The sequence below is a fragment of the Tyto alba genome, unplaced genomic scaffold (genome assembly GCF_018691265.1).
Source record: "Tyto alba isolate M040663 unplaced genomic scaffold, T.alba_DEE_v4.0 Super-Scaffold_26, whole genome shotgun sequence".
NCBI lineage: Eukaryota > Metazoa > Chordata > Aves > Strigiformes > Tytonidae > Tyto > Tyto alba.
Window position 1 is genome coordinate 1906872 of NW_024881300.1, and position 18716 is coordinate 1925587.

General features: G+C 49.7%; 2 protein-coding genes across 2 annotated transcripts in view; both read right to left on the minus strand.

The window, feature by feature from the left end:
• Positions 1 to 15955, minus strand: part of ATP6V0D1 (ATPase H+ transporting V0 subunit d1) — a 38958-nt gene extending 23003 nt beyond the window's left edge. The window contains exons 1-2 of the mRNA XM_032987467.2: positions 15761 to 15955; positions 5086 to 5257 (exon numbers count right to left, since the gene is read on the minus strand). Coding sequence (XP_032843358.1) covers positions 5086 to 5257; positions 15761 to 15890 — 302 coding nt within the window. The 5' untranslated portion in view covers positions 15891 to 15955. The remainder of the gene's footprint in view (positions 1 to 5085; positions 5258 to 15760) is intronic.
• A 670-nt stretch (positions 15956 to 16625) lies between these two features.
• LOC116960331 (agouti related neuropeptide) lies at positions 16626 to 18604 on the minus strand. Its single transcript, XM_032987498.2, has 3 exons — positions 17846 to 18604; positions 17481 to 17575; positions 16626 to 16903 (listed from the first exon to the last, which is right to left on the minus strand). Exons 1-3 carry the CDS (start codon positions 18123 to 18125, stop codon positions 16712 to 16714), a joined length of 567 nt encoding a protein of 188 aa, XP_032843389.2. The 5' UTR covers positions 18126 to 18604; the 3' UTR covers positions 16626 to 16711.
• Positions 18605 to 18716: the final 112 nt, after the last annotated feature.

Sequence of the window (18716 nt, forward strand, 5' to 3'; positions counted from 1 at the left end):
AAAATACTAAAGCTGACAATCTGACCAGGCTACAGCAGGCTAGAGTCAGGAACAACACCACAATAACAAAAAAAAATTCTATCTAAACCATATTCAGAAACACTGGAAGGAAGGAAAAACAGGACATGGCACTGTGTCAGGCTAACACAAAGAAGAAAGCCTTTACAGAAAGGCAGGGCAGCACATCACTGAGAAGAATCTAAAACCCACTTCCATCCCCTAAGTCAGTATGTATTTGTTGAATTCAGGAAGTGGGTTTTGCTGTTGCAAGTACACTTAATACCTGTTTGTTGCTGCCCTACGGAACATCACTGCATTTCCTCAGCCAAACAGTCAATTGCTTGTGTTGGAGCAGAGATGTTAACAGTCAACTTGTGCCTATCAGTCAGGACCTACTATGGTTGGCTGAAAGACCCAGGGAAGCACCAGTTCTCCAGCAAGGACCTGCATGGCAAGACATGGAGCTAGCAGGTGTTTTATAGAGACTGTGGCAGGCTCAACAAGTTGAGCTTTTCCTTGCCACAATATGCAGCGGCAGAGGCTGCCAGCTACAGCCACCACTTGAAAAATAACAAAAGGGAAATCAGCCAGCTTCCTTAATATTTTGATACTAACAAAGCAACACTTGCCACAGTAGAGTTCCTGGAGAGGATCAGGGCCAGTCAAGAGTCAGCATGGTGCCAGGAGAGGAGCACAACAGGGCAAAAAAAAAAATCAGTGGCAAGCGACTTAGGGAACAAAGACCTTGCTTTGGGGTTGCTGCCTAGCTGTGCTCTTGGGTCAGGTTTGTTTGTGTCCTTTTAAACACTGCCCCTTCCCCTAAGCTCAGGGGACAAGAAAACTCCTGCCCATCTCCAGGGGTGACCCTCCTTACCTTGGGCACGGTGTGCACCTGGGGCCAGGCAGCCACGGGGCTGGAGTGCCACCTCCCGGCAAGTCCCCGCCAGCGCGGCATCCCCTCCTGGAGCTGGGCAAGGGGAGCAATCCAGGAGCACACAGCCTCCTGGGGTCCCAGAGCCCCACGCCGTCCCCGTTGCTGCGTCTCCTTCCCCCTGGCCTCACCGACTCGATGGCTCACTTGGAGGCAAGAGAAATGACATGCTAGGCTATAATCCCGCGCGGGAACGAACAGCGTGGCGTTTGGCAGGTTGGCTCTGGAGCAATCAGAGGGGACGAGGACTACAGCTCATCAGACAGTTCCCTAGATGATCTCAGCAAGATGTCCCCTGGGTCCAGATCTGAGCACCCTCCAAAAACAAGCACAGGAGGCACCTGTTGATCAACTCAAAAACAACCCAGAGGTCCAGCAGGATATTCACGAAGGAGAAAGCCTGGCTGTTTTTTAAATGCTTGCTCCACCTCCTGGCACCAGCCATCTACACCCTGGCCACTCTCAGTGAGATGATACCCAAGCGTTTAACAGGCCTCGATGGGCCTGTCTTGTGTGACGGGTTATCCAGCACTTCTAAGGCAGCCAAAAATGTAAGTACATACAAAAGCATCCAGCACCAGTGAGTTTCAGAGCTGAACTGGTCATACTACAAAATATTTCCTTATATTTTAAGCCAGACACACCTACAATCCCATTTGATTTTAAAAAAATCTCTGTTTGCAACCCAGTGCCTCTCAAGAGAGTCCCAGTGAACTCAAGCTTTCCTCCTGCAGAAACCAGCCCCACTAAAACTTTCCATATCTTTCTACCATTTTCTATTTCAATTCAGCCTGTAAAGTTTAGTACATGGACACATTCAGTCAAGTACAATTTATTCTTCTGACCACCTGGTGCCTCACTTGCCTGGAGCTGTCTACCAGGAGCGGTCTTTACCATTTCCTGCTCAAGTTTCATTAACTAACCTAAAAGAAAGGAGTGGGAAATATTCACATTCAAAAGGCAAAGATAAATCACCTCATTACACCTATCTGTGTACCCAGACAGAGTGGAAGATCAAGTGGCACAGGCTTGTCCCAGTGTCACCCAGGCAGGCAGGATGGCAGCACCTCTGTGTGCACAGTCACACCATCCCCAGCACTGCCAACATCCTTTGGCTGAGCATCTCTGACTCTGCCCACACACCAGTCTGGGTTAGATGAAGGCTACTGACACAAGTACACGCTGCCAGCCTCCGAGCAGAGCTGCTCTCCACCCCAACAATTTGCATGGGAAGCTTCGCACTGTCAGCAGACAGAATCTCTGAAATTTCTGTCCCTGCCCCAAAACAAGACCTACTACAACCCACGGGACAGTTTCAGAGAACAAAACACAGCCTGAAAGGCAGCCCAAGTCATAATATCTAGTCTACCCTGTTTCTATTAGCCCTATCACTAAGTATATTAGGATTATCAACAGAAGGTATTAAGACCCACTGGGCATAAACAGCACATCTTGTGTTTCACAGTCCTCATTCTTCTGTTCTAACTTGTCTGCGATGTCGTTAGAAGTTATTAGAGCTTCTATTATGCTGATAGTGACTCCCACCTTGGACCAACTGAAACTGATAACACCCTCTCTACTTCATTAATACTCCATTGGTGCGATGAGTGCAGACCTACAGGAGAGCAACCCCTCCATCAGTGGTGCAGCAGAATCATAACAAAACGCAACCGAACACTGGGACTCCTTGCACAAAAACCTCTGCAAGAGAGTGGAAATGCTTCATGTAGCAAACCAGCTTTTGTCCCGCTTCATCTTCTGCCTTCCTGTAGGCAGCACTGCAAACAGTGGCATTAAAGCAAATCTCATGGGTAAAAAGGAAGAGATGAGAGTGAGAAACATCCTGTGCCAAACTGGACCAATTTATTCAGGATGGCATTATGCAGCAGGCAAGAGATACAGATACCTGCACAGAACTGTGTTTTGCTATAGAGAACTCATCAAAATCAGAGAGACAGAAGCAGAACAAGATCAAAGTTAAATCAAATTGAGGGCAAAACACCAGTTTTAAATTAAGTCATTCAAACAGCTGCAAGCACTGGCCTATCAGATTACATGAGATGTTTAAGGTCTTCTGCACAACTCAAGCTGTATGTAGGCACTGGATAAAGGTCAACAGGACTGGTGTAACAGGAAACTGGATTTCCACAGCCCTTCTACCAAGTCATGCAGTAAGTAATCAGGGCAGGCATGGTCTGAAACCTTTCAGTTCATCTTTTCCACACACTGGTTATAAAAGCAAGACACTGAGAGAACAGAAAAGTTTTCAAGTCTGCAAGATACTCCCGTGTCCTGCCCAGACTGCTGCCATTAAACAGATATGACATAAGCTAAAAGACAAGACCATTTGCGATTACTATGATACTCCCATAGAGACTGGACATTTCTGTAAGCCTGCAGGGCAGCAAAGGAAAAGCATCAGCGGAGGACAACTACACAATATTGCCAGGCCCAAGTACTACTGATGCCTTTCCAGAAAATTAAAAGATCAGCAAAGAGGTGTTTTGACAGTTAACTTAAGTTTGAGAGAATAGAAGAGATTGATCTATACAACTAAGATGATGACCTAGAAGCTGCTTCACCCATTGCCAAACACTGTTGCAAAATGGGGGCTTGGTCATGTCTTGCTCCATATCTGGAGCCAAATATGAAAAATCCATGAGTTTTACTGATAGGCATATAAGAAAAAGCTATTTCTTAGAAAATATGAAAGGCTTAAAAGACAGGCAGCTTTAGCACAGTGACCCAGAACATAACAGATATGAGCCACTGAGTTAAAAAAATTAGATTGTGTTACTGTCCAAACAAAAAGGACACAACAGGAAGGAATACGGCAGAGACAGGTCTTTAATCAATATCTGCACATGCAGGAGATGTCACAGCAAGGCCAAAATTTAAAAAAAAAAAAAAATCTTTGAATGGACTGCAAAGGTCTTTTCACATGAGCCTGAATCATTCAAAAATCTCCAGGTGGCAAGCAAGATAATGCACACACAACTGTCAAAAAATGCAAGATTAAACACCACTCGCAAGAGTGCCTGTGAGGAACCCAAGCTCACTGTATCAAATAAATGAATGCTGATGTATCAGCTGTCTGACTCAAGAACAGAATACAATCTTCTTCTCAGTGATGCAAGTTAAAGTCATGTTCTACTGAATCAGAAATTCATTTTTGTCCATAATGTATCTCCTTACTGGTTGGAGAAGGCCATTAGCTATGCAGTTTTCAAGCCAAACTAGAGCTGACAGGAATATAGACTAAGGAAAGGAAAAAAGGCAATTTTATTTCCATGTTTCAGATGCAAACTAGAACAACTGGTATCTCGCCAAAGCTAGCAACTTCACTTTATTCCTGATTAAAGTAAGAGCAGCACACAGGGAAGCTGAGTGTTGTGCAAAACCGCTAGAAGATAATTGCAAGAACCCTGGGCTATTTCAAACTTATCACATCAGCTGAACCTGCTGTGGAAGCACACACGTCCTGTGTCTCTTCATGCACTGACAGAGACATGCTGAGGCTGCTGCAGTCCTGTCTTTCCCTGCTGCTCATTCTAGGCCCTCCCTTCCACTGATGCTGACATTTGTTGGATCCCACTGAGCTGGCTGAGGAAAACAAATCAGTCAAAGATTAACCTCAGAAGGGAAAAGTTATTCAAATTTTGTCTAGCTCAAGTCCCTGACCCAGTTTGTGACAGGGTCAGAGGAAGGCCCACAGCCCTGGAGTGGGATGGTAGAATCACAGCAGCCCTGACAACAGCTGATCAACCTCAGTGGGTCAGAACTAGCAGGCAACTGCTGTCATGCACATGTGTATGTTTTGCAGCAGGATCCCATTTTAATAAACCCAGGAACATTTAACAGAAGGGACGAGGGTAAATGACAGCTCTGATAGATACTGAACCAATTCTGCAATGGAAGGCAGATATGTAACTATGCCTGTGAAGCATGCACACCTTGGGAGCAGAAGCCTTTAACAATGTAGTGATACTGTGCTGCTGGTTTGAGATCTCCAGATACAACCAAACCAGTTTCATTGAAGAAGCTGCAGAAAATACAGCAACTACAGGGCTGAGTGTGGAAAGCTGGTCTGAGAACCCTCAAGTCCGGAAGAGCACCAGCATTTCACATGCTGTTCACAAACAGCTGGAACTCACGTGATGAAGTCCAGAAAACTTGCCAGGGGCTCATATGCATGGTTCCTCATGTGACGAAACTCCACGACCATCTTCTCCTTCAGCTTGTCATCTATAACAGAGACGGTGAGCGGGGAGGCTTCATTGGCCAGGAAGTTTCCATAGTCTGTGCTCTGGAGGTGCAGTTTCAAGTCTGAAAAAGAAAGTATAATTCCAGTCTATAGGGTTTGTGTTGGGTTTGGATTTTCTTCTGAGCACAGACAAGAAAGCTGTTGTTCAGCACTTCTAGGCATTCTCTTCTCTGAAAGATCACCTAAACAAAACCCGTGTGTTAAGTCATACACTTGTATTTGTGCTCTGTTTTATCACGGACAATCCAAATGCAGGAAAAGATTAGTGTTTCACCATACCAGTCTTGCCTCACCTTAAAAAAGGAACTGTGACATTATCTGTGTAACAGCACACACGTGCTAGCTGTCCACTGTGCTTGATCAAGGTAGAAGGTTACTGGTTTTCTAGGAACTATTTGCTAGAAATACAGAAACAAAAAAAAAAAAACCACCACACAAAACAACTTAAGCACTTACTGTAGCCCAGAGGGCTTTGGTTGCAGGCTTCTCTGAAGCAATCACGACCGAGAACATATCTCTACCCACAAGCAAGTTTCCTCAGATACTAGTGATGTAGAGGCATCTGAAAGGCTTCCAAAGCCAAAAAGACACAGACAGCAACCTTGAAATTATAAAGCAGCTAGGTATTACATCATCAAGTCAGTCCAGCTAATTGCACTGGTAAAGAGAAGTCAGGCATTAAGAGGTAGAGAGGGGCTGGTGAAGGTGGCCATTTAAATCCATCTTGTATGGTAGGTAAGCCCTGCCCAGGATGGAAGAACACACTCAGAAGCCTTCCCCTCCTTCAGTTTCAAGTAGAGAAAACTTTTGTTTCCCCTGTTACCCTTGCTGCAGGTCAGGTGCCCAACCAAGCTGCAGTCCTGGCCAACAAGCAACCACAACTTGCTGAGCTCTGTCAAGATAAAAACCCTATTTGAGCCAAAAGCATTTAATTATCTCTATGGAAAAACTGAATCCAGAACTGAGGAGCGTCATATAATCCTACTCCTCAAAGCTCTACTAGTTGCACTGGTACATAATGTTCATCTCCCTTCAGCTTCACCTCAGAAGGCCAGTTAGGCAAGTACCCTCCCAGGGATTCAAGACCTTTATGGGGAAAGGAGAGTAGCTGGAAGAGTTTAGTCAGACCAGATGTGAACACAGTGTCCAGAGAAAACAAAACAAAAAGCAATTTCTCCCTGGTTTCTCTGAAGCAGGAGCACTAAGGCTGCCTTCCCCTTCCACTGAACCGTGTGAGTCCTCAGCATAATGGCACGAGCATCCACAGCACCGAGGTCAGAGCAAGGACTCAGCCTACCTTGAGGAGCTTGATCTTTTGACATTACACCCAGCTACAGGCATGTAGCTGGCATCCTCTGCATCAGGCTCCAAACGGAGCTTGGACTGTACAGTGAAATACTGTCCTCAGCCCGAGGGGTGGAAAAGTCAAATGGCTTTCAAGCTGACTAACTCTTCTGGGTGTTTCCAAGAGGGTCTAGCAAAGATGGTTTTGACCCAGCACTTTTTCGTTACCCCTGCTAAGGCTCACAGGAAACAGATGGTGGTTATAAAGAGTAGAAAAAAAGGCCAGAGACATAAATAGCACTCAGTTTCCATCATGTTTCTCAGCAGTTTACAGGAGAGTTTGGTAGTACTCTTACTTTTTGTAAGGAATCCTGGATACAGCAGAGACCTACTTGCCCAACAACACACGTCACGGCTGAAGCGAAGTAGAAACTTAACCTAGATCTCTGCTCCCCAGACTACAGTGCAGCTAAACAGCTGTGGTTTATTCTACCAAAACATTATGAACTTAATGCTCACGCTTTTGAGGTGGGAAAATACAGTTCAGATAACTCAAGACAGTGGAGTTTTCAACATGACCCGTGTCAAACGCCAGATCTTGCCAAAACTCAGAATGCCCCTCACCTGCATACGACCTGCATAGGGCTGTTAGCAATGATAATCACTTCCTAAACCCTGCAAAAACACCAGCTCACAGGCAGCACCCTGCATGCAAAGAGTTCTCACCTATCTGTTTTGCAATTGCTTGATTTTTTGCAAAGCTAAGATATAGAGGGAAGATCTGCTGGAATTACATCTTGATGAGTTTCATTCAGTCTCTCTTCTGAAAGCTCTTGGCTGATGAGCTTTGGAGTCTGAGTGGAAATTAAGTTCCCCTGTCAGATCAGGGCTTTACCGGTTTACTTTTAGAGGAAGCTAGAAAAAGCATGGAGCAAAATTCAACAGTTGCTCAGTGAATATGAGAAAAAGGGTCCTGGTAAGAGGACTGCATCCATAAATTCAGACTGAAAAGGAAGGCACTGGGGACTGCAGTCATAGCTACATGCATGTACCTCCTACTTTCAGTTCTCTAATTGTGTAGAGCTCAAATGAAAACTAAGCCTGCCCAAAAAGGCATGTGATGTTATTTTGCAGATACAGAGGACCTTGGAGAGGAAGCTGCTATTGCCTATCCTACCACGTCTGTCTTCAGTAGGGAAGCTTCCAAAGCTTTCAGCTTGTTTCCTCAACTCCAACTCTGCTACAGCAAAGCCATCGGTTCCTTTTGGTGTCATCATGACCTGCAACTCTGCTCTTACTTTCATGGCTGCAAAAAGCCACCTTGCTATCGAGTCACTGGATGCTAGAGACCCAGTGACACAAAAAGTAGTTTGCTGTATCGTCCACTTCCAGGAAGTCGGAGCTGCATTGCATTTAGACCAGAGCCGCGCAAGCTGCACGCTGTGCCTTCCAGCCTCTCCCTCAACAGCTCTGAGCAAGCTCCCATGAGCTGCTTGGCCAGAGCATTTTGTCCTGCTCCATGAGCAGGTTGCCCCCCCCAGCTCCAGAGCACAAGAGCCAGCACAACATTATGTTGCAACTGGAATAAGGGCCATATTTATATAACACTTGGAATTAATTTTTATGGGGAAGGCCAGCCACAAACTGCAGGAACTAAACTCTTCTGAAACTCTTAGCATCCAAGCAGACAGAACAGAACATATTTTCCAAAAACTGGACTGGATTTATAAACTCTGATTCAATGTATCCCATGGCATACCAGTGCCTTCCACGAGCCTGTCTTCCTCCAGCCACTGGGCTGGTCACTGAGCCTCAGCCAAGGGGGTTTGGGAGTTTTTAATAAGACTATTCACATGTCAAGCTCCTCAGTTAAGAATGGACTAATCCCATGGTTTCACAAGTCCCCTGCCAGTAGAGCTGTCCCAGTAGCATGGTGACTCGTAAGACCCACTGCTGAGCAAGCCCCGAGCTCTCCAAAAGTTCAAGTTCCTGTTTCCCAATGCAAGTGCAGACCGAGCTGGAGCCGACCTCTGGCAGCAACACCAGCACCTCGGCAGGGGTGGCTGCCAGAGATCCCACACCCTGCAACATGCCAACTAGATGCTGGCTGCACATCTTCTGCCCTGCCTCTTGCCCAGCTGCCTGCTGAAAAGGAGAGAGCTGCACCTAGAGCCCAGCCGCTCCTGACGAGCTCCTCCAGATGCTGACTTACAGCAGCACACGGCCTCAACTCGGGGATTGCTTTTGAGAGGTACGTTTGCCTGCTTGGGCATTTTTCCAAACAGTTCACACACTTTAAGAAACAGACTGAGCCAGCATTTGGAAAGGGAGTGCTTGAATTACCACAAAACTTTTGTTCTCTCTCTCCTCCCCCGCAAAAGCTAGTAAATTATGGCCCGGTCACAGTTCCCAGAAAGCTGCCTCGTGCAAGAACACAACAGCTTGTCAGAACGACAGCCTTTTTCTGCTGAGTATTCAAGTAGGGTAGCGCTCAAGATTACCATGACATGTACTTGCAGCCACCTCCTTTCAACTCCTGGATCAGGCCCGCTGGCTTCGATGCAGCTGGCTGTACATAAGGCGTAAACACAACTGAAGCTTAATTCAACACGCCACTGTGCCAGCACCGCACCTCGACATTTCAGATAACATTTTCTGGAGAGCCTTCAGATCCACAGTAATCCTACTATCCTCTCTGGCAAGCTGGCTTTGTCAAAACAAGGAACCAAGCCATTACTCAGTCTTTCAGACATCTGTCAGTCATCAAAATCTGTCCTGAAATCCCTACTCAGACCCACGGCCCCAGCAGCTCATACTTCCATCCCTTCCTCCTTCAGCATCCTCCCGTAACTGCATTGCAGAGCTCTGCATCAAGTTAAGGGCTCAAGCACTTCTAGGCAAGGACTGATTTGTCTTCTCACACACGCGCAGGGAATTAGCTTCCACAACTTCCGAGCTGAACTGATGTTTTCACACAGTTATCTGCTGTAACCCCAGCATCCCACTCCAAAGCACCCGGGGCCATCACTGCATATATGAAAATTAAAATACCATTTGCCATCTCCCAGGCCTGAGGCAGTAAAGTAGCTGGGGGATTATGCAGCAGTCTGTGGATCAGCTACACATCTCCCTTCAGAAGACTGCAGTCATTACCATTTGGCTTGTTGCTGTTTGATCTGTTTATAGCCACCTCAGACACTCCTGAAGCTGATTCTCTGAAATCTCACCCAAGAAGCAAGAGACCGTTCATTCCCTGAAAAATTTAAGACCTTTTCTGTGGTTACATGCCACCAGCAGTGACATGCCACCTTTCCTCTGCTGTCAGGCAGCAAGTTCCTCTGAGCCACAGCTGGACACAGCAAAGTGTCTTCTCTGGCCTTTTCCCCCATCAGTGTCTCACCTCTAGCTCTTCACCTCTGTGTTTGAGATGTCCTCAGCACCAGACGGCAGCCTGTGTTTCTAGCTCAGCTCTTCCTGGAGTTGAACTCGCCCCCCACAGCACTTCCAACCCAGCACAGCCAGGTCTTTTTTCCATAGGAGTCCATCAACCAGGCAGCTCTCTCCAGATCCTTCCAAAAAGCAAGCTAACCCCTCCTAATCTGCCTGCACCTTCAGCAAATTCACCCCTACGTACCATTCCCCCCCTCCCCCTGAAAGCAGACTGCACTAAGTCACAGCTGTAACCTCAGAGGTGTAGTACACTACCAGGACATCAGCCTGGCACCTGGTGCAGCAGCAGTTTAAAGGAGAGGCAACAAATCATTCAGAAGCTAAGAGAAACAGGGCAGAAAGCAGTCTCACATGGCAGGAGCCAACAGCAGAGGAAAAACAACAAGACAAAAGCACAGACTGGCTGACAAGCAGTAATACTTGCCAGGAAACCCAGACACCATCATCTTCTAATGAGGGGCAGGACCCAAACCAGGGCTGAAGCTGCACCAGTGCTGAGAAGCTGATCTCAGCTGCTGCTTGAAGTTTATCTAGGAGAAGCTATGAAGCAGGTCGCTGCCCAGTAAAGGAGGCCAGAACAAACAGCAAAAAGCCTCTGCTGAACACTGCTGGAAGCCAGAGACCACAGTGTTTGTTTGCCACCATAATTTATCAGGCCATGGAAGTGACATCTTTCTTCCAATAAATAATGTTTTCCTTGAGCTCGTTTTAACACGACAGCTGATTAACCAGCCACAGCCAGTGGCTACACTGGAGGATGCAGAACAAAGTCCCAAGATTAGCAGCACGGCCTTTCAGCTACTGCTGTGTTGCTGCACCAGCAGCCAGCATTCACGGGACAGGAATGGTCTATACCCTCCTCGGGTCTCACCGTTTCCATGTGCTCTACCTCATCTGGCAGATGAAAGCTTCTGGGGACGGGGCTAGTCCTCCTGCACAGTCCCAGCAAGCAAGGGTCAGCTTTTCACAAAGGGTTCCTCCATGTCAAGACACACAGAGCATCATCACCGTGCTTTCGAAAGGTCCCTACCACATCAGGGCTTAGCCTCAACACCTACCGAATTCAGGGTACAAAGTGAATCGTTCTCAGAATTCAAGATGGATCTAAGCATGGCCACACTTCAGGACCACCAAGTGGCCTCTCTCTCCCTGCTTGGTTGTACAGCAAAAGAGCTCCACAGGGAAGGATCTATCCTGTTCCCCCTACACCCAGGGGAACACCATGAGCTCCACCACTGCCTGAGGTGGCAAAAGCACTCCTGGAGGCAGCCTGTAGCACTGGTAGCAATGCAGCTTCTCTATACAAGAGAGGACATACTGCCCATGCAGTTAAACTGAAAGTGGAGCCCAGCTCCAGCCTTTCAGGGCCCAAATTCCAGGACCACAGTGATAAGATGGAAGACAGAAGGGTAGCACAAGCCTCTCCCGCTCTTCTCTCAGCAAAAGGAGATGTGGCGAACATTCAATATGTAATGTCATAAAGCAAAGGCAGCCTCTGGGGGACAGAAAGACCTTTGGGACTATGAAAAGAAAAGCACACGCTGCACTCAGCAGAAGCCTGGTGCATGTCAGACACACTCCCCAACATCCATTTGTTAGAGGCAAGAGCCCACAGCTCTGCTCAGGCAGGCCTCTGCTTCGGTGTGTCTAGCTGTCCTGTGGGTTACACAACAGGAAGACACACACACTTCACCCCACAGTGGCTCAACTGTGTGCTCAGTACAGTTCCATATATTTCATCACCTCTCCTCTACGTGGAGAAAGAGGGAAGAGGAGAAAGTGGGGAAGAAGTGGATGTCTCTACACTGAAGAGGCATTTAGGACAGCAAGCCTTTAGCAATCCACTCTGGAGCTGACTGAAAGCAGCACTCCCCTTCTGGGCAGAGGGCTATGCAGAACAACCTTGGTACTACTCTTCAAGACTCAAAACCAACCAACCAACCTGTTCAGTCTTGCTTTATTTTTATTCCACTCCATCCAGCCCTGTATCAAGCGTTTAGTGTCCACTACATATTGCTACGGATGCATCTGACAGGAAACAAGGCTCCAGCATGTGTGCGGATACCATTCAGACAGACCACTGTGCCCTCCAGCTGGTGTGGAGCCAGGCTGTCTAGGACAAGTGTGACCTACTTGCCTCAAGCTCTCCAATTTCACTGTTGATTCGCATGCGTCCTAAAAATGGAGGCCTAGTGAACCAAACCGAGACGACGACAGAACTGCAGCCTTGCAAACCCTTTCTTCCTAAAAGAATTACGTTTATTTTCTTCTCCTAGACATCTGTCGCCTCCCCAGTACATCTTTGGGGCTCAGATGGTTACTCTGCTCTTCTCCAAGCTAATGTGACATGACACTACTACCTTGGGGTTAAGAGGACCGAAAACCCAAGAGTTTTCACAGGACACGTCCACAGCAGACTGACAAACTGCAGGCCAAGATGCACAAAAAAACCACGACAGACCCCTGCGGTGGCACGAGACTAGATCCACACCCAGCTTAAGCCTCAGAGAGGACCGATTCCATCCCTCCATGTGCACACCACTGTTTCCTTAAGGTGTGCGAGTCCCCAGCTGAACCAATTGCACAGACAGAAGCACCAGCACCCACAGAGAGGTGGTGGAAGCACACAGCCTCTGGAAAGCTTCTCCCAACAGAGGCCCACACTAACAAGCTTGAGCCACCTGCCACTTCTCAGCTGGCCATTTCACAGCCTCATTACCCAGCTAGAAGGTGACACGTGCTGCTGCTGGATTTCACCATACCAATTGCCTTTACAACCCTGGCAGGTCAGAAAGAAATCAGTTTCCTACACTACTGCTGTGGAAGTAAGAGGAACGCTAGTAATAGGAGGCTCGTGAACACTGACTTGAAAGTAAAGGAATTCCTGTTTCTAAAGAAGATGCTTCTGTGCACTTCCCAGGCTCCATATACTTTTTGAAGTATGCAGCACTGCAGACCAACAGTAAAGCCTGCCGATAATCTACATTCCAGTCCTAGACTGAACTCTGCTTCTTAAAAGCCGCATCGCTGTCCAACTGCATCAACAGCTTTTTGTTCTCCAGAGACGATATCAGACCTCTAACAGGCTACCACAGCTTTTAGGAGCTGGAGACAGCTCACCATCGTTTTGACAGTAGAAATCTGGGTGACTCATAAGTTTGGTTAGCCAAGAGAGATTTCACTCAAGAACAGATCCACACTTACACTGCTGAAGCAGAGGAAAGCGGCTCTGAGTCTTTCACTGACACCTTGTGTCAGAAGCAGGAATTGGCTGCAGCAGAGAGGCCCAAGCAGTTTCCAAGCAATATCCCCACACACAGGTGTACAGCACACAGGGACCTCTGGCTGACAAACAACCAAAGCACCAGGACTTTTGGAGGTAAAAGAAGGGATTAAATGTATTATTGCTGAGGGTTTCAAGAGAAGGACTAAGCCAAAACAGCTCTTGCATCATTCCCTCAATCCTGTCCCTTCTTAACGCCAGCTCAGGAGCCTGCCTGACCACAGTGAGCCTATTTGGCTCTCTATTTCTGACTCATCAAGAAGCAAGAGCTCAAATCAGCTTACTTGAGGATCAGACAAGCAGAGACAACAGAGGATCAAGCAAAAAAGCATGATTTCCTCCTTCTGGCAGCACTGAGCTGTCAGCCTAAGTCCCCAAGTTCCTTTGTGCTTCCAGAGCGATCCAAGCACACGAGAGGAAGCAGCATTTCAGACCTGGAAGCACAACGTCCTCCAACCAATGTCAATACCAGCAACCAGCCAGATACCCAATTCCCAGGGCCAGGCCTTGTTCTTTCAGAACTTCTCCACGTCCAAGGTGATCATTCGCTCCACAACTGGGACTAACTGCAGAGCCAGACATGCATGCAAGAGGCAGCAGCAAATACAAAACAGAAATTGTAGAGAAGAATGCATGAGTGTTTTATGCCCGAGTATTTATTTCAACTGCTAATAAGCTAAATGATGCCTGGATTTGGTGCAGACAAGCATCTGGGAGAGAAAGAACACATTTAAAAATCTGTGGAGCACGGAAAACAGGTACCAAAATGATAAAATCTGTACTAAAGGAACAGAGGAAAGAAACAGTCTAACCATAGATGTACATAAGTGATCAAGAGCAATGTTCCTCTGAAGGAAAATCCCTCTACAAGAGCACACTAGACACAGGCACAGAAAGCCAAGTGGAGGAAGAACGAGATTGGCAGTGAACTTGGAACTGCCTTCAGGCTCTGAAGGAAGCTCAGACAAGGAGCACAGCAGCAGCTGCCACCAGAGAGCTGCCAGGGACAGGACAGTAATGATACCAAGACATCCGGGAACTCCAAACTGAGTCATTCCAAATGCAGAAAACACCACTCCAGGGGAGAGCTAAGTTTACACAACTTGGTTCAGAAGGCAAGAAAGGGAGAAAAAAAGAGAAGCTGTAAGTACAGAAAGACTCCAAAGAGGAAGTTATCTGAAGGGAAGGTGATAAAGTCATAGTTCAGGGCATGCTGAGACTTCTGACTAGCAAGAGAGCCGGGATACCTCCCATCACCCTCTTTCAGGCCCTGGGCTCCAAAGCAATAATGAAGCACAGAGACTGCTACAAGCAAAGAGCTGCAAAAATGTCTAGCTGAAAACGGGCTTCTGTCCTAAGTGAAAACCCCCTGGGTGTTTTTTAAGGTAGAGACTGAGGCACATCACAGCACTCTGTTCCCATTTTGTTGTTTAACATTTAGATGAGCAGCGCCAGGTAACTTGCATCCAGAGTTCAGCTGGCCAAGGATTCCTCTAGATAGTCAATAACTTCAATTGCTCAGCAACGATCAAGATAAAGCTGATGCTTAACTAGTCTTTTTAGAAGAAAGAATGATCCAATAATTATAGTCCCACTGACCAAAACAACCAACATCTCTGGCTGTTTCTAGCCTATTTCAACAGAGACCTGGTTTTGATCTTTGTGATTTGTGATCCAGATTCTGGACATCAATGAGTGAAAACAGTTAATCACGTCACAGATACAGAGGAATAGTTTAGCACTGACTAATTAAGACGATGAGCTGACCAGAGGTGACGAGTATCACAGAGCAAAACCTTCACAGCTCTCCAGGTTTGTGCACACTGATCTAGGAAACAGGTGATGGCCAGAAGTCAGAATTAGTGTCATAATTATCCTCAAAAGAGAACTCAAGATTACAAGTGAAAGGTAAGCCACTGGAGAATTTACTAAGATCTGCAGCAGATTTTTTTCCACTAGCAATTCTTCAATAACAGCAGGTACTTTCCTAGGCAACCAAATCTCCTCAGAAAACCATCATGGGTCTCAGGGATTAAGTTAAATTACCCCAGTAATCTCGTGTTTGGCTTTAAAAAGGTTTCCTACCCTACCTGCCATTTAGGAAGTGAAAGCACAAAACAAGACTCATCAGCAAAGCCTGACAAACCTGCCAGGCTCCCAACAACTGCAGGGCAAGCACCAGAGCTATACGGCCACCTCCAGAAAGCACTGGTAGCTTCAGCTTCCTCAAACCACCGTATCAGCTGTTGCAATCCCATGGCCAGGCTGACCGGAGAACTGAGTCAGCTGAGCTCGGAGGGAGCAGCCGGAGGTGTGTGTTGGGGGAGGACCAACCTCCTGCTTAGCCAAAGGAATGAAGAGGGGACAGCGCCTCAGAAAGGCCGCTGTTCGGCTCTTTTCCCCGCTGACGCGCAGCTCCTCGCCCCCCCCCCCCCCCCCCCCCCCCGCCCTCCCACCCGCCGAGTTTTCCCCTCAGCCCGGCCTTCCCCTCAGTATTGGGGGGGGGGGGAAAAGCCCCCGAGGGCCTCGGAGCCCCACCGCCACTCACCCTCCAGGCTCTCACACTGCACCAGGTTCACGTAGTCGCCTTGTCGGAGCACCCCCGCCTTAAAACCGCGCACCAGCCCTTCCAGGTAACCGTTATCCACGTTAAAATACAGCTCGGGGAAAGACGACATGGCGGCGAGCGACGAGACGGGCCCGACTAGCCACGGCGCCTCACGTGACCGGAGATCACGTGACGCCTGACGCGCGCGCGCGTTCTCCCCCCCCCTTTCCCGGCAGGCCGTGCGAATGGCGGGAAGCGCCTGAGGAGATGGCGGGGGCTGTTCCCCCTCCTCTCCCTGCGCCGCCTCCTGCATCCCCACGGAGCGGGGCTGAAGCCCTCCTCAAGCGCGTCTTCACCCAGCGCCAGGACTGAAATTTCGCCCCCGCACCTGTCTGTAGGTTTTTAGGGCTTTTCACAGCCTTCACGGACACTTTTTTTGCCTCACCCCGAGCGCGCCTGGCGGCATGTGGGTTAGTGGTGGAGGAGGTGATGGTGTCTGGCCAAACCGCGGGTGGTCACTAATTCTTGGGGTTGACAGCTCACAGGGTCCCTTGCTGTGAACCCCCCTGGGCCGCCGTGAGCGATACTGTCAGGAGAAGAGCACAAGTTAAACTCCCAGCGCAGCGCTGCGAAATGTCCCCTCCTGGGGCACCGCTCCTGCTGACAGACCGCTCATCCAGCCGGGAAGGACCCTGCAGAAGGTGTTCTGAGGAAAAAAAAAATCTCATTTTGTTTGACGCGGAGGTGCCCTGGACTCATGGCTGTGTGGACACGGTGCCCACCTGGGTGCAGGTGCCTTCACCCTGCCACTACCCCTCTCCCCCAAGATCCTAAGGGGACGCATTGAACCATTCCCACTCGGTGCTGGCTTTTGCTAACGTGGTTTATTAGAGCTGCAGAGGAGGAGGTGGCAGGCGCTGGCAAGGAGCGGGCAGCCCCGTGGCATGGGCGCTAGTTCTTGCCACAGGGGAAGCTGGTGCTGATTTTCCTGCAGTAGCAGAAAGCGTTGAAGAAGCGGCAGTAGCAGGTGGCGCAGGGGTCGCAGCAGGGGACCTGGTGCCCGAGGCAGGACTCCAGGAGACGGACACAGCGGCGGGGCGAGCGTTCTTCCCGGCCTGCAGCTTGCAGTTCCGTGGACGATGCCTGGCGGAGAGAGAGGAGGGAAAAGAGTTGGTGCTGACCACTGCACCAGCAATAAAGAACTGCATGGAGAGAGCCAAGAGCGGCTGCTGAAATCCACCGCTGCCGGCAGCGGAGAGCTCTGTCAGCGTGTTGGAAATATCTGCTGGGCTCCCTGCGGATGTCAGTGCCTCATCCACCACGGCTCAAGGCCTTTATCCACACATTGATGTTGAAGCGCAGCCTTGACTTTAGTGAAGGGTGCGGTGCCTTCTGCTCGAACAGAGGTACCGGGGGCTGAGCCAGGCAAGATGCAGCACTGTCTGGTGAGCCCCTGCTCTGCAGAGGCTTCCTGGACTGTGCTTGAGGTTAATTAAATGGATTGCAGGAGTGTGGGCTTGGACAACCCTCCTTGGAGCTCCTTGCAGCTCTGGGCAGCCTCAGCTCATCCCAGCTCCTGCTGCTCCCCAGCAGGCAACGAACAGATATTCCCTTCCCAGGCTGCAAACCAGCCCTGGTCCCAGGGGCACAGAGAAGGCTGCCGTGGCCCGAGGCCACCCTGCAATTTGGGGTGTCTGTAAGAAAGCTCAGGGAGCGTTACCTGCGGTTCCAGCGCACTGCCTCTCGGCACAAGGTCACCGTTGGCTTCTTGGACCTCCAGGGCCATCTGCTCAAACCCCAGCCTGGGGAGAGCTCCTGCGAGAAACAGAGAGGCTGGACAAGGAGGCTGCTGGAGGGGGGCGGGCAGCTCTGATTCTGCTCCCTGTGGTCATGTGTCCCCACAAAAAAGCGCCCCCCCACTCCCTGTGGGCTGCCGTGGTGTTCTGACTAACCAGCGACAGGAGAAACTGGGCTGCTTCAAGGGGATCCCCTGCACCTGACCCTGGGTGTGGGGTCCCCACTTCAATTTTGGGACACTGGGTGTGCCCGTGAGCGGCTGGCGGGGGGGGAGGGCACAGGACTCACCCGCTGGCTCCGCAGACACCTCCTTGACTTTCCGTAGCAGGCTGGAGTAGCGGGCTCTGTCGGCCCCCTCCAGCCCCCCGCTCCCCTTCTGCAGGTGGCCGCAGCTGAGGTCGGTGGTGAGGACGGCCTGGATGCCTTGCAGCAGCCCGCAGCACAGCAGCAGCATGTTCAGCATAGTCCTGAGGGGGGGACAGACCTGCGCAGAGGGGTCCCAGCCAGAGTCAGCCCGCCCCGCTGGCAGCCTGGCCTGGCCCCCACCCCACCACCAGCACCCCCACATCGGCAAGGGGCAGCCTCTGCCGGCACCGCCGCCATGCCGGGCTGTTTGCTGTCGGGCTTGAGAGCCTTTCTTGGGCCACCCCCCACCTGGGAGCTTCACGTGGACCCTCCAGAGTTAAAGCATGTGCTGTGGGGCAACCCCACAAGCGGGCACGTTCGTGATCTCACTGCAGAAGTGGGGGTGAGCAGCCGAGGATGGAGCGAGACTTGATCTTTTCTGCAGCAGTTCTGGGTGTCCCTGCCCCAGGCACAGCCTTCAGCTGCCACCAGACCATCGCGGTGCATCCACCGCCTGCACATGCACGGGATGTGGCCGATGCATCCAGCACAGCTCCTGCCAGGCACTTCCCCTCACAAAGGGTGGAAACTCCGCTGGTTTTAAAGACCAGAAGCTAATGTTTACCGCTTGCTCTGCATCTGGGCTTGGGCGTGCAACCAGGACCTTGCAGCCAGCGCTGGGATCTCATGAGGTCCCCAGGTACCACTGCAGAGGCAGCCGCGTACTCACCAGCAGCTCCATCCCGTGCCCTTTTCCACGGCAGTGCCGAGAGCAGCACGACTCATGGCCCAGCACCTCCCTGCTTCTTGTCCA